The sequence below is a fragment of the Epinephelus moara genome, chromosome 1 (genome assembly GCF_006386435.1).
Source record: "Epinephelus moara isolate mb chromosome 1, YSFRI_EMoa_1.0, whole genome shotgun sequence".
Taxonomy (NCBI): domain Eukaryota; kingdom Metazoa; phylum Chordata; class Actinopteri; order Perciformes; family Serranidae; genus Epinephelus; species Epinephelus moara.
The window spans coordinates 31,633,091-31,648,703 of NC_065506.1; the positions used below are offsets into that span (position 1 = coordinate 31,633,091).

The following is a 15,613-nucleotide window of genomic DNA, read 5'->3' on the forward strand; positions in this document are numbered from 1 at the left end:
CTTTTTCACTAAGACAGTTCTGTCTTTCTATGGATCCTGAAGGAATCAAGCATTTTGAATCACTTGGTCACAGCATCCATTACAGTATCCACAAGCTGAACAGCTGACAATCTCATGTTGCTCAGCAAATGCAAAAATTCATAATGACGTATTGACTTTTCCTCAGATTTTCATCCATTCTTTACCAATGTCTTCCCCTTAACATTTCACACAACCCTGGATCACGGCTAACAGTGCATTTTAAAGTTGATTTTAACAAGCCAGCTGTAGCTCCCAACACCACAGGAGTGTTTGTAAAGGATATTATGAGATGCAGTCTACTTTCTTACCCTCAAGAGAAAACCTCTAACGTTATAACGAGATGCTTTTCTCGTTAGATTTTCTTCATTATAACAAGACAACTTCTTCTCCTCCTTCTTCTTCTTCTTCTTCTTCTTCTAACAAAGTTCTCTCTTTGTTTCAAGAAACATGTTTTAATCATGACACACTTTGATGTTATAGGATGAAGAGACAGCTACGTGCTGACATACAGTGGGTGATGCATTATTTGTGGCCGGTGGAGTTAAATAAGGTGAAATCATCCTCGCAAATACAAGACCACAAACACCTCTGTCCCACTGAAGCACTGGAGGTTTTGCACATTCTTTGAATTCAGATTAAGAGTACTCTATGATCCCTGGGGGTTGAAAATTAGGAGACACAGTTGCTCTTACAGTGTATATAGGCATAGAGTAATCATGAGAAAACAGAAAAAAAAATGTGCATTGTGCTTCGATATATATCACAATATGTACATATTCAAGTCAACTTTATTTAATAGCACATTTCATATAACAAGCATAAACTCAGTGTGCTTAACATACATCATACATGACTTACATTAAATATAACATAAGATAATAAAGTATTACATATATAAAAACAAGCAGGACACTTATTTCTTTATTTTAACTTATTTATTTTAACTTATTTATTTCTTGACTGATCTAAAATTGTTTTCTATTTGGAGTTTTTATCCTGCCTCTGGTGTTTCCCAACTTATAGTAGCGTTTCCTCAGTTCGTCTTTACCATTACAGTCTTTGCTTTATATATTATCTTATATGATATTTTATCTTATTTATGTTTGTATTGTTTTTTTTGTGCCTAGCTCTTGGTGTTGCAATCTGTTAGTAAGAAAAGTGCTATATAAATAAAGTTTTATTTGATTGATTGATAATAAAAACAAATAAAAAATGGAAGGTATTATCATTATTCATAAAACAGGGGAGATAATGATATTAGAATAAATAAAAAACAAATAAAAATAAAATACACTTAAAAACCTAGACACAAACATATTTGAAAAACTATAAAATTTGGAAAATAGTTACATTGTATAAGAAATTAAAACATGAAATATGTACAAATATGTGCAGAAGAAAATAAATATGTGGAAATATGTGCAGTGTGTATTATGGGTAACACTAGGCACAAACAGCCCAAGTAAACACTATCAGGATCTGAGCTATAATGCCAAAATAAGTGAAAAAATAAAATTAGACCAATTAGCACATAATTTATAGATATAAAACAGATCATAGTGTGTTGTTTTCATTTCCAAAGAGCCTCTGGGTCCTCTTGGTCAGCTTCACGGCCTTTCTCATGTGACTTCCATAGGTTATTATCCTCATAAGACACCGAGCAGTCAGCAGGGGTCCTGTGAGTTTGTGGACTAGAACAAAACAAAATACTGTGGTCGTTGTGTAGGTTTACTCCGCCTACACTACCTGCAGGTCCCCGCGCCTCCGCCAACATGTGTCGGCACACTAACGTGCCGTGGTGCGCATTAGCAGGGATGCATAAAGGCAGAGGACAGTACGCGCCCCTGGATGCGAGCAGCTGAAGTCGCAGCCACTCCACTCCATGTTTTGCCCTGCCCTTGCGCGCTCTGCTCGCTGTGCAGCGTGTGTCTCCGTTGCATTTGGCTTTCCTCACGCCGACACGAACACAGGGGCTGCTGTGTGTGCGGGAGAAGTTGTTTGCACAGAGAGCACCAGGTAGCAACTGTCTTCTCCAAACGGATTTGTTCAAGCTGGGAGCAATCGGACTCGCCGGGGTGAACCTTTTCTTTTTCTTTTTTTTTTTTTACCAAAGGGGAAGAGACGCAGCTTTTTTTTGCAATGAGGTGGACGTACCAGTATCTAAAGTGAGGAGTGATTTTTATTTCTGGATGTTTTGATGAACATCTGACATCCTGCTCACTGGAGAAATATTTCAATCAAGCCCGTCTTTTTTTATTTGTTTTTTTATTTCTCTGACGGAGCTCGTATTTCCCTGTGAAACACTATCAAGGATTTCACTGATGTATGCGATGTGGAGACTGCAAGTCGCCTTATGTACTCTGTCGGTGCTGCTGTCCCTGTCATCTGCTGGTGAAAGCAAAGCGCGGAGCTGTAGCGAGGCTAGGCAAGCTTATAACGCTAAAGGATTCAGCCTCGTCAATGTGCCTCATCAGGAAATATCAGGTAGGCGAGATTGACAAATCATCAGTGCGTTTCGCCCTCCCCTCCTTCACCACGTGCCATGTCTTGTTACCCCCCCCCCCCCCTCTTGAATTAAACAATTTGATGAGGATCACCACACACAACCCTCAACTATGTGATCTCCATCAAACCTTTGAGCATTTAACTCGCCCTCTTACTGACATCCGGTCATCCCCTTTTATCAGAGGCTCCAAACAGGGTAATGTCAAAAGTATGAGTCTGCTTTTGCTTCATGACACACATACATTTGTCTGAATTAAATCTGAATGCAGTTTGTTGCTCTTATTGCAAGTAGTCAGCTAAATCAGAGACATGTCATTGCAGCAGAGTGGAACTATGTGTGTGTTTGGCTCTGTAAAGGTCAGTATCAGCCTCTCCATGTCCACATTGCCTCCTGCATTTTGTTTATTATCCTCCAATAAGTAGACACTAAACACTGGATTTATAATCCAGACTACAGCTAAAATGATCCACCTGTCATGCTGCTCATCAAGCATCCATGTATCCATCTCTGTGTAGTTAAAGTGTTTGTTTTAGTGTCTAATTTCTGTAGTTTAAATGCTAAATTGAAATTAATAAAGCACACTGGAAAACCCCTTTCACCTTTCACCTGTTGTGGCGTTCGAAACCAATACAGAGTTTGTCTGTTTCCCCAAAGAGGTGACTTCACCCTCAGGTTATAAATTGATAGATAACCCATTCAACACCACAACTAACAGCCCAAGACTCACATGTGAGACGCCAGTATGCCTTTTACGTGGAGTCCCCCAAATTTGACATCATTCCTAAATAAAGCTGCTTTAAAGGAGATGGCGAGAGATTGACTTTGCATCAGCCGAACACCGGGAGATATGTTTTCAAAGTGGCTGCATACCTGTTGCTCGCATTCAACAGAAGATCATGGAGCTTGTTGTGTTGTACTTGGCTAAATAGTGAATGCTGTTTACCAGTAGGGGGCTGTATGCACTCAGCACGAAACACTCCTTTTTTGCTGAGGGTTTCTTTTTTTTTTCTCCTTCTTCTCCTTCTTTTCGATATTCCTCAAGGCTACAGCTTAGGTTTTAATTCATGCTCTTTGGTACAGCAGAGATATGGGGTTTTATTATCTCTTGTGTGGTGGTAATCACATTTATGGTCAAAGCAGGAAAGGAGATTAGTCAGTAAACATAGTCAGCTTCATGAGAGGGAAGAGGGGAAGCAGAGAGGCCTGAAGTTAATCCCTCTTTTGCCTCTTACAGACAAAATAGAGATACTGTATTGGTAATTGGCAGTGTCAGGCAGTAATGATCATAGAGCCGCCTTATTTGCTTTTAACAGGGGTTTTGGCTGGATGGGAATTTGATAGTTTTGTTCCTGACTAAACATGTATGTGTAAGTCTGTGCAAGAGGGATCCTCACAAGCATTACAAATACATCTAATTTTGTCCATGAGGCAAATTTTCAAGTCTGTGCCCCTGTTTAATAGTCGGACCTTTGTCAAAATGTGCCAGATAATGAGTCGCTATAATGCAGACAAAGATTGTTTGTATGTTCAGGAAATACAGAGGGAAAAATCCACATCAGGAGCTGTAGTAAAATATGTAAAAGGAAAAGTTCCCACACTCACTCTGCTCCGGTAGCAACATATATTCAGCATCAACTCAAAAGGAGACATTTTCAGCCGACTACTCAAATAAAAAAGACCAGACACTGTGGTTAGCATAATTAATGTGCAGACAGCAGAGTCTTTTTTCTTAAACACTTACATGATACGCTTTTAAAAGTAGTAATGCAGCGCTGCCACTCTGTTATTTTAATTTCATTATTTGTTTCTGATATGGCAGAGCACAGGTAGCCAGACAGACAAGCTGGCTTCTGATGCTGCCCTCTTTTCCTTTTTGTCATCAGCGTTGTAAAGTGATGGTTTTTGATTGAAGACAGCTTTTTTTTGTTTTTTTTCTACAGAGGATCCAAGTATGTGAGCTAGTTCCAAATATGATTGAGCAATGCAGGAATTCTTTTGTGCACAGATTCAGTCAGGCATCTGCACGGCATATCAAGTAGTGAAAAATGGTTCATTTCACAATTTTGGATTATCTGGTTTGTGTTCGGTTTATTCATTCAGTCACTTGATTATTTTAATGTGCCCTGAGACAGAATCTTGGACTTGACTTATCTTGTGCAGCTGTTTCTAGTTTGTTGAACAGTTATTATAGAAGTGAATGTAGTTCTCCAGTATTTGACCACAGAGCACTGGACAGGTTCCACTCACCACAACAAGAATGCAGATCACACTTTTATTGGCTTATTAAGAGCTCTTAATATTTATTCTCCTATGACGTGTAACATTTCTCATCCACTTGGAACTCCAGCAAATCAAAGTCAGAGACAGAGGTCCGCTGGCCACATCTTAGATCAAGATGGTTTTTTGGAGCTCTGATCAAACCCTAATTACAATTCATGCACAGTGTGTACACTGTGTGTAATTGGATTTTGTTGTCTCCAAATAACCTTTGCATGAATACAACACAAGTTAGATATAGGCCTCAAGAGATGGGATAGTAGAAAGCACTCAATTATGCCTAATTAGCTATGCTAATACAAACGTGTGAAAAGCTGCATGTGCAGCGTTAGCGCCTCATCCCTCCATCATTTGCCGTGTCATGCCACTGCTTTTCCTCTAGATACTAAACACACAGGTTTAATACCTCTGCTGAGGCTAACTCGGGTGGTGAGCCTCCATTTGCATAAGCTAATTATTTTGACAGCCACTGACAAGCTGAGATACATTATTTAAGAGGTGACAAACACAGATGTGTTTACACAGATGTTAGTTTTTGCATGTGGAAATACAAAAGGCTAATCATTGAATCCACACTTAACTTTAGTCAAACATACACTTCAAATTAAATAAATTCATAAATTAAGATAAAATAAAGATAAAAATCTACCTTTTTATTTTTGTGAGAAAGAGTTTCTGTCTTTGTATTTTGGTCAGACCCTTTTGAATGAGCACATTAACACAGCTACTGTGTAAATTCTGCAGGCCGTCCATTATTGAAATATGACAGCAGTGTTTGACTGGGTCTCCTGGGCCCCAGAGTCATAAAACTTACACAGAACATAAAGAACCTGGTAAACCATCAGAGCAGAAACCCCAAAATGATGTTTCAAAGATTACACCGGGAGGCGAGGTCATTCTCTGTGGCTTTTGCTCTCTTTTTATCTAAATCCGTAAAGTTGTTGCGAAGATATTTCTGCTAAGCTTTCCACTCGATGGACGGTATCCAATGCTTTTTTTTCTTTCTTCGGTGACAGAGTGGCTGGGCTAATAATAACATCTCACAATTACAAATGTTTCACTGGCAAAGAAGCAGAAGCATTCGGTGTACAGTCTCCCGCTGCCTCCGAGACGGTCAGATCTACGTATGTGTATTTGCCATGAAGAGATGTAATGCACGCTCAGCAGTATAACACTTCTGTCATACTCACTGCTGTGCTTGGCAAAATTGTCATGCATACTTGTATTCTGGGAGTGAAATTACTGTTAGATGCAGACATAATGTCATTGGCAGAGTTAGCTGACTCGGTTAGAGGTCAACCATACTGCCCACCTCATTGATTAGAGAGTGCTACTTTCTCTTTTTGCCTAAGGACTCTTGAGTGCCTCGGCTGACTTACAGTACGGGAGTGGTGGGAGGAAGAGGCCAGTGAGAAATATCTTACTGGCTTTAGACTAGTTTTCATGCAGTTAGAGGTCTCTCGGAAGAGTGCCAGTATTCTTCGCAAAGAGCGAGGGGGGATAGGACAGAGTGGTGGTTCTGAAACTCACGACTGAAAAATGCCTATAACTGGCTGTTGGACAGCTTCATTAAACTCCACCAGGTCGAGCCTCAGATTCCTCTGCTCTCGTGTCAATGTACCATCGCCTGCCTGGTGTTTTACACAGCAGTCAGCCAACAACAGAGCTTGCCTGTGAAGATCACCCCTGTGTGCATGTGTCAGACGTTAGTTATAGTGTCATGCACACAATGCCGCTTGATTGTCAGCCCTTTGTTCATAAACACAACGGCTCCTGAATGCTTCAGTCAGGCCCTGCCAGGGAGCGCTTGCTCCGAGGCTTTGCTGCTAATATCAACATCTACTTACACGGAGCGCTCGGGATTCTCATGGGTGGACTCGGCTCTTTGCTTCGGCTTTGAAACAAAATCACTTGATGTGCTGCAGTTGCTATTAATGCAGTTCCTGAGTCTTATGTTTCCTTTGTCAAGAATAACAATTACCTTTGGGGTTCATCGGTAGCAACTTTAAAGAATATTATTTGATTTTTCTTTAACAGAACAGTTATTAGCTGTTACAGCATCCAGCGTAATTTTTTCCTCTTGTGAATTTCCTGAAGCTGCAACACTCTCTGCTTATCACTGTGATCTGTGCTTCGCAGGTTGCGAGATGCATGCACTTCCCCAATTCCCTTAAACACAACCCACATATCAGAAATCTGTGCTGTTTGTACTTAAGTGGATGTTAGGACCCTTGTGAACCTGCGGTATACGGCGCAGTTAATATTGTCAACATTTGAGCTTTCTCGACACAGACATCACGGCAGCTCTTAAAATAAACCATCTTACAGCTTTTATTAACATCTAAATGTAAGATTCTTAGGAGGCTGCCTGAGATGTGCTTGATAATTTCTTAAAGACAACAAAATCTGTGAATATTTAAAGCCAGTTTAAGCCTATGTTATTCCGTATTAGACACATGCCTCAGATTTAATTGGTTAAAATTGCAAGTAAACAAGAAGATGATACAATTTATGTTTAATTAAAGCTGTAAGTACAGTTTATTATTGTTGTGATCCCTCAAGATTTCATTACAAGAATCAGCATTTCAGATTTGGAGCTATTTAGCAAATCACTAAACACGTCTGTCTCATCATTTCTGTCAGTGATTTTTAAACGAGCACAGGACATACAGCAGCAGTCTACAGTTAATCTTCAGGTGTCACATTTCTGCATATTGTCACAAAAAATGTAATCAATAGTCGGTTGCACTGATCTATTTTGAATATATTTGACATGCAGGGCAGGTATGCAAAATAAATTTCGCGGTCATTTAAGATGCGTCCGCAGCCAGATGCCTAATCACTAAATAATGGAATGACATGAGACCTTTCGTGAAAGTGTGGGAATACCACTCTAAAAGCCCTAGCCCAGCAAATATCCATATAAAAATTCTGTAGGGCATTTTTTTCCAAAGCCCATTAAGATGCTCTTGGCTCTGCCAAATTGGAAATAAGTCTCTTGCCAGCCTGTATACATCTTCAGAGAGAACAGTTAATGAGATGTGAGGGAGATTAGGCTCTGTGTGTGTGCGTGTGTGTGTGTGCATGTGTGTGTACGTGTGTGTGTGTGTGAGGGAGAGGGAGTGTGTGTGTGTGCAACAGTTTAGCCTCACTTTCACATTTTTTTTCTTTGCCTTGCACCTCTATTGTGGTAGAAAATGACAAAAGTGTTTTGTTTTTCATCGGGCGAGACAGATTGTATGCATGGAACATTTAAATGAGCTTCAATGTGAATCATCCAGCTGTGCTTCTCCACCTTTTGTCAGATTTGGCGAATGAGAGCGTCTGACAGTTGTCCTGACCTGAAGAATGTGTCAACCCTCTGCAGGCATTCACGTCTCAAATGCATATGGTCTGCGAGCTTCCTGGCAGCTTTCCTCAGCGCCATGTATGGTGTTTTCTGAGTGGTGTGAAAAGCCTCCGGCTAGCGTAGGAGACTGCTATAGCACTTTTTCCAGTTTTCAATCAACTGCTGGCCTAAATCAGTAATGGAGGGTGGGATTAAGGATCTTTCCCCTCTCCAGCCTTGAGAGGAACCAGAAAATAACAGCAAAAAGTCTACGGATGGATGCGATTGTATGTTTAGGATTAGAAGCGAGAGCACAGAGAATAAGCAAGAAAATACACAAATTTACTCAGTGAAAGCGGGCATATAGGCATGGAGAGCATCCTTGACTAACCATGTGTTAAAATCATGACTTGAGTGGTAACTCTGTGAGGGATATGAGGAGGGAGTCAGGTAGGATGTAATCCATCTGAATTTGGGGGATTAGTGATCTGACTCGCTGTTTGTGTTGCACACGAGCATCGCTACATGCTGCCTTTTATACTTGTTTCTACAAAAAGAAAAGCATTCGGCTTTGCTTCTCTCGTTAATACATTAGGAAAAGAGGAAAAAAATAAACTGCCGTAGGAGGTGACAGAAAGAAAAGTCACATGTGGTACTGCTCCACTGGGAAAAGTGCGTCCCCTTGGATTTCTTTGTCAGTGGGTGAGGGTGGTGCAGGAATGTTGTTGAGGACGATGGGGGTCACATTGTCGCATTATTGTTGACGTGAGAGTAGTCGTTGAGTATTAATGATTACAAGGGTGGCCTTCCTATTAATGCCTGTGTATGGGAGACCCTTAGGATTGACCTGAAGCCATTTAAAACACACTGTTTACTACACAGACACCGCTAATCACTTCTGTTTTCACCCTCTAGCCAACAGGGTGTTTGTGGTTTCCCCTACCATTATTTATATGTATGTAAGAGAACCAAGACGTTCTGTTGTGTTTATCGCTATGGTCTTTCTTTTTGCCCACAGAGACTTTTTGCCTCTAGAGGGGAGTCTCTGAATAGAAGTCCCAAGCTTGACACCAATGATAAGGCTCAGAAAGATGAGCGCCACACTGTACTTTTGGGAAAACCCACATGGGTCTGTCATATCGAGGTGTCAGGGACGCAAATACATTTCACACTGGGGACCTTTTGTTTTTGTTTTTCAGACACAGACAAGTACACATGGCTGAGGTGATTCGCTATATAAGCTGCCCCTCCGAGACCTGGAAGTAAACAAGCATTAAGCACAGATAAACATGGTGTGCCAAAATTGTCATGGAAACATCAGACGCTGTCAACAAATGCAGACAACGGTGGTGGCATTGGCGTTCCAAACTTGACAATGACACTGTTGTTGTGTTGAAGGAACATAGACAGTCTCTAGCCCTGAAAGGCCTCCGTGGTGGTTTCACTGTTGTGAAACCACGGGGGGCTTTTGATGTATCAAAATCAATAGTGCAGATGCTCCAACATGCAGACATTTTTTAGTACAAACAAAGCCAAAGCAGAACATCAATGGCTAACTTTAAGGCCCCTGAACATCATCCAGGACTCTAAATATAGTCATAGCTTTGTCGCTGAATTGTTGAGGCAGAAAATTGAATATTTGGTTACTTTAACACTTGGTGCTCTCTCTTACAGGTTAGAATTCAAAAAAGGGATTGAAAAACAAGGTCAACCTTTATGTAAGGTCATGTGGGGGTGTCTTTAAAGGGTAGTAAAGAATAAGGCTGGTGATATTCAATCAATACTTTGTGAATTCCCCAGCATGTCTGCGGGTCTCAGCCACAAGCCCATTTACTCCTACTGACGTAAATCATTAAATACAGGTCACAAATATACACTTTCATTTTGAAACGTTATTTACCCTGAAAGAGTGGGCTTTCCTAGTATATGCTGTTTTTCTTGGGGACTATTTTCAGTGGCGGATTTGTTGCCCTGTTGAATATTTACATTATCAGGACCACATATGAAGAATTGATTTAATTAAATTACAGTGCCCATTAAGGATGGGTATCGTTACTGACACTACTACTCTAAGCGATACTCCTTATCGGTTCATTTCTCTATAGATTCTCCTATTGGTTCTTTTTCATTACTATGTAATGGCTTTTTATTTATTATTTGTAAATGTATATTTTTCAGAAAGAATGAATTTAGAACAAGATAATTGAATATTTTAAATAAAACTAAGTGTTGCAACAGCAATCTTTATAACGGCAAAGTCACTATTTAAACTTACTAATATCCTACTGGAAACAAATCTAAAATGTCAATACAATAAATTTAGTTTTAGACAGAATTAAGAAAACATACAGTATCAGTCCTCCTGTCCTCTCTGTGCTCTTTCTTCTGCTGAGGTGATTCACCGCCTTACCTCTGGTAACCTCTGGTTTTTATAGATTGTATTTCTCAGTTTTTAACAGTAATATTACAAAAACACAGACGTACAAAATACAGAAAAAAATAACCACATTGCCAGCTAAGGAAAAAACAGTACAATTACACGCAGTTCATAATGTGTCCACAGGAAGGTTGAGACAGAGAACTACAGTAGCATCCATGGGACAAAGACAATAAATTTTCAGAGAACGTCCATGTTTATCCTTACTCCAGAAACAACACATATTGTTAAAGTATTGGCTTTTTGCTTGCTTAGGTTTTACTGCACTTACAGTAACAAGTGTAGTTGTCATCATCTCTGTTATCTTCATGTTATATTCTCTTAGTCTCCACCCTGGCCTCTGTGCTCTGCTGTTCACTGACATTGTGCGGGTGTTAATGTCTGTTTGGAGATCAGCCCCAACACAGAGAATAGAGAAGAGGCTGCAGCGTGATGATAAATGATGCCAAAACATTTAAAAGTACCAATTAAAGAACTGGTAACCTTAGAATTTATCAATACTGTGGTCCTTAATAAATTAATTTAATACTGGATTTCGTTACCTATTCCTACTACCCATGTTCACCATAGAAATGTCATCCAGTGCAAAGACGTAGCTTGTGTTAAAGGTTTTTGGACAACAGCAGAGCTCTATGGCAATGACAAATAAGTTTTATCAGGCTTTGGCTACACATTCAGTAGTTAGTGGTGGTGACTAATTGTGAGTTTGGGTGTTCTCCTGTGATTTATTTTTGAAAGTATTCCTTCTTATGTCTTCAAACTTATCCTCTAACACTATAAAAACTTTTTGGAGTAAGTGCATTAATTAAATTCTGAATTGATTCTGGTCCCAGTCTATAGTTTCATTGCAACAGCAGTTCTTTTCCTTTTTCCAGAGAAAATCAATTAATTTTGTCCTCTAGACCAAAGAAAAATCTTTGACATTGCCTCGTACTCCACGACCCGAAGCATAAGGCTATGTCACTTTCTCTCCAATCTGGACAGCACCCTACCTAGAAAGTGAAGTCAACTTTTGGCTGAGTGGAGAGTTCTGTTTCATTCTTCTCGACTGCCAGAGATGGTATAAATCTGGTTACTATGAACCGTCACCCAGGATTTATGGATCTGTAGCTGTGTACTGTGTGTGATAGAGCTCTGGATTCGAATGCATGAGCTGGAGATGGTGTTTATGATTTATTGCGTGTAAATGGGTGTCAAGTGTCAGTATGAATAGGATAGTTATTTGCAAACTATATAGCTAACCCAGACTATTTTCATAACTGGATCAAGGATCTTGATTGGAATATAATGTGAATGTGAAATACTCAGTGACTAGATTGAGACACTTTTGGCTCAGATGCTGTGTGGGTGCCTTTGTGCTATCTCTTGCCCTGCGATATTGAAGGTTCAGTGAGGGTTCAGCTCAGGAGATTCAGTGATAAAGAAAAAAGCAGGGCTTTGTGCGCTCAGTAAGCTGCCTGTGTAAAGCTGTGTGTTACCCCTGCTTCTCTCATGTCTAATAAATGAGCTCAAAGTCATACGTACTTGATCACCGTAACATTTGCAAATAGGACAACAGGAAAAACATTTCACCTTAATATTCTGTGGCAGCACAGTACATTGTTTACCTAAATAGTGCAATCAGTAAACTGGCATACAAGTTTAATAATTTCATGACAACCATGTTGCAGTGGGCGTAACAAGACAGTTCCAACTGCATGACTGCATCTCTCAAGTGAATAAATGATAATGTTTCCCCCAGTAACAAGACAATAGAGGAGCACAGTGCCAACCTTGCAACACCCCGAAAAGTATACAGACTTCTTGTGAATTGTGTTTTCAAAGAGTGGCAGTTGTTAGCCGTGACAAGGCACGCAAGGAAAGCATGTTGTTCTAGTTATAAATTAGGAAATTTATACCGATTACACGAGTTCATGACCCAGTTTAGTGTGATCTCGTTTGTGGCTTTGAGGTGGAGAGACTAATTGGAGATCGTTATTATTTTTATGTTAATGCAGAAGTGTAGAAGGCTGATCTTAACCCCAGGTCACATTTCCGGGCTTTAATTATAACATTAAATAATAGGCTTTGCAGTGAAATGCCTTGGGGGAAGCAGTGACACTCCCTTATGTGTCAGAGGTCTGCCCTATGTTCCTTCACCCTGTGTTGCCTCATTTCCTTTTTACTCCGGTTTAGGCGCTGGCTTCTTTTGCTCAGTGATCTGTGAGAGCCAAAATTATACTGATGTTAATGGATTTTATGATGATTGATTCCTGCAAAAATGCAAGAAATGTCAATCTTCAATATAAGAGAGAAAAAGGCAAAAGAGGTTTGGAACTGAGATATTAACAACTATTAAAATGCTTCTTTAGCTACTGCTAAAAATCAATCAATTTGCTTTAATAATTTGTGCACTATTACTGCGGCTTATAACAGCTCTGTATAAATGGACGTATTTCACATGTATGATGGTGCAGCATATTGTATTTTTCTTTCATAAAATTGGCTCGTAATGAGGCATGCTGGACGTAGGACTTGCAAAGTGCTACAGAAGGACATCAGAATTCATCTGGAACTAAAGGAGAACAGCGGGGGAGAACCAACAGTTCATTTAAATCACCTATCCTTGTAGCTGATGAGAACGCAGAGCAGTCTTGCAGGAAAAGATATCTCGGCTCACACCACTGACTTGAATGGGGACACAAAGTGCATCTCTGGGGAGCCTCGCTGTCATGACAAATGTGACAAGCTCATGTAACCTTAATGTCAGGAGAGGACCAGTTTGAAGTCGTTCTGAGGATGTCGATGAGGCTTGAGAAAGAATATCTCCAGCCTTCATAGTTCCAATAATTCAAGGCCTGTTAGAGAGAAGGTGCGAGCATTTTGGAAGGGGTTATTGAAAAGGATGGGTTAATGAGCCTGTGTCCAGTGTTTACATCTTTTGGGCCCTCAAATTTCTTCATGTGTCAAATGAAACATCTGCCATTGTGATGTTTCTTGGCGCGCCCTCGTTCTGTGGCTCCTGGAGGGTGCTAGAATCTGAAAAGAAGCCAGCCTCATCTCCTGCTCCCAGAACCCCACTGTTTCCTGTCCCCTGTGTAAGCTGCCGGTAAATGAGTGGGCTGGTCATCTCGCACCCTGGGGCTCTACCTCGGGCTCTTCAGACCACCAGCTGTTGTGTTTAGGACTGAGTCATGCACCAGTTAACATGAAGAATCCAGAGCACGAGTGCAAGGCTTTAACCTCACCGTATGTCTCCTCCTCTTTTCCCTCCTAGCCTCAAATATTAAAGATACACTATGCAGGATTTTGTTAAATACCATTTTATAGACTCATACAGAAGTAATTTCATTCAACCATCATTCCACTAGAAATACGTGGCAGGGTATTTATCTGCTGAAACCCTGTTCTCTGCCTGAATTTCCTTATGTTTTGTGTTCGGGACGTTTATGGCCGTGTACCCCCACAGCGTTCAGGTGAAGTCGGGGCTTCATAGAAAGGTGGCGACCAGGTACCACACCCGTAAGCATCAGGCATCCAACACAGTGCTAAAAGACAAAAGTGAATATAAGGTTAGCTTTTTACTTTCTCTGGCGAGCGTGTTTACAGTGACCAACAGTACTGCATAGTACACCTTTAAGCAAGTGTGATAAACTATAATACATTATTACAGTAGTTTTTACCAAACATCTCGGAGACAAGAGTGAACTGTATTTTTTAACTTCTATGACAAATTACCATTGATCGATCAACAACAGTTAGCATGATGGAAGTTGTAGATCCTGGCGCATTGGTTTCTTGCAGAGTGATGATGGAGTGTTGGTAATTTGGAATACTGTTAAAGGTGCTTCAATTTATATGGCTAGCAGTATGCCAAAAATACCAGGATGTTCTACTACATTCCATCCGAGTTTGCGGTATGCAAGCCAGCATGCTTTAATTTGGGTTGTGGTAGTGGCAGTGGACGATGCGTCACATCGACTGAGCCGCAAACCATTGACAGCAGTTTGACAGCTGACTGACAGCTGTCAGAAGTCCCAATTATGGATGACAGCACATTCAAGTAGGTGATGACCAGTTGAATAGTAATAATAGGAACATTAATTAAGTGAACAGAATAATCATTAATATTACAAACAATAGGACATTACTATGAAAATGTCAGTGACAGAGAACTGAAGATGTAATTTCACTGTCGCAAATATGTTAGAATCTACAATGTGCGCAATTCTAACTTTTAAGTTAAACTATATACATCACAAAGTAACAATAGTAGAGCTCTCTGGCTTGATCTCCGTCTCTGGTGAACTCAAGTCGCGTTTGTTTATCTCCAAGGTAACGTATATAAAAGCAAGACGGTCAAAGTTCAGGGTGTAATGTTATGAGATAGTAGTATATCCTGATTGTGTGCATACTGCTTGCAACAGTACATACTTTTTAAGGGCAGCTGCAGTACCTACTAAAAGTAAAAAGAAAAGGCATGTGAATTGGAACGCACCCAAAGTTTTTATCACATGCCTCCACATTAATCAGAAAATCAAAAAACTGAGAAAATTCTTGATAAATTGAAGTCACAGTCAACCACATTTAACAGCAATAAATCTATATCAAAACATCCATTTACAAACACTAGTGCAACGCAAGTCTTGCAGTACAGTGCAAGACTCATTTATGCCATCGTATGCTCAGTATTTCTCAAACAGATGGCCTTTTTCGATAGAAAACTGTACTGAAAGTGAAACTTAAATTATACTCTCTTCAAAGCCAGACTCAATTGACAAAAACGGTAATTTTAACTCGCTTGGTGATTCTGAACTAACCCTTTAAACATCAGTGTCTCACAATAACACAAAAAAAGTGAACTGATCGAGGCAGCATTAGACCAGCAGCTCCCATGGTCTATTAAGATGTGAAGTTTTCCTGTAATCTAGTACTATGTAAGAGCTAAATAAGCAGGATAAGGGGACAGCTTCTTTTTATATCTCAGAGTGCGAGGCTGTGGCTATTTCCTGGAAGCAGTGCATAACAGTTTAGACCTGATACATACCGAAGTTGAGACAGTGCC

General features: G+C 40.2%; 1 protein-coding gene across 2 annotated transcripts in view; it reads left to right on the top strand.

Annotated features, from left to right (window-relative positions):
• The first annotated feature begins 1,856 nt into the window (after positions 1 to 1,856).
• gpc6a (glypican 6a) overlaps positions 1,857 to 15,613 on the top strand; it is a 221,398-nt gene continuing 207,641 nt past the window's right edge. For both annotated transcript variants that reach the window (XM_050049183.1, XM_050049192.1), the window contains exon 1: positions 1,857 to 2,505. In XM_050049183.1, coding sequence (XP_049905140.1) covers positions 2,343 to 2,505 — 163 coding nt within the window. In that variant the 5' untranslated portion in view covers positions 1,857 to 2,342. The remainder of the gene's footprint in view (positions 2,506 to 15,613) is intronic.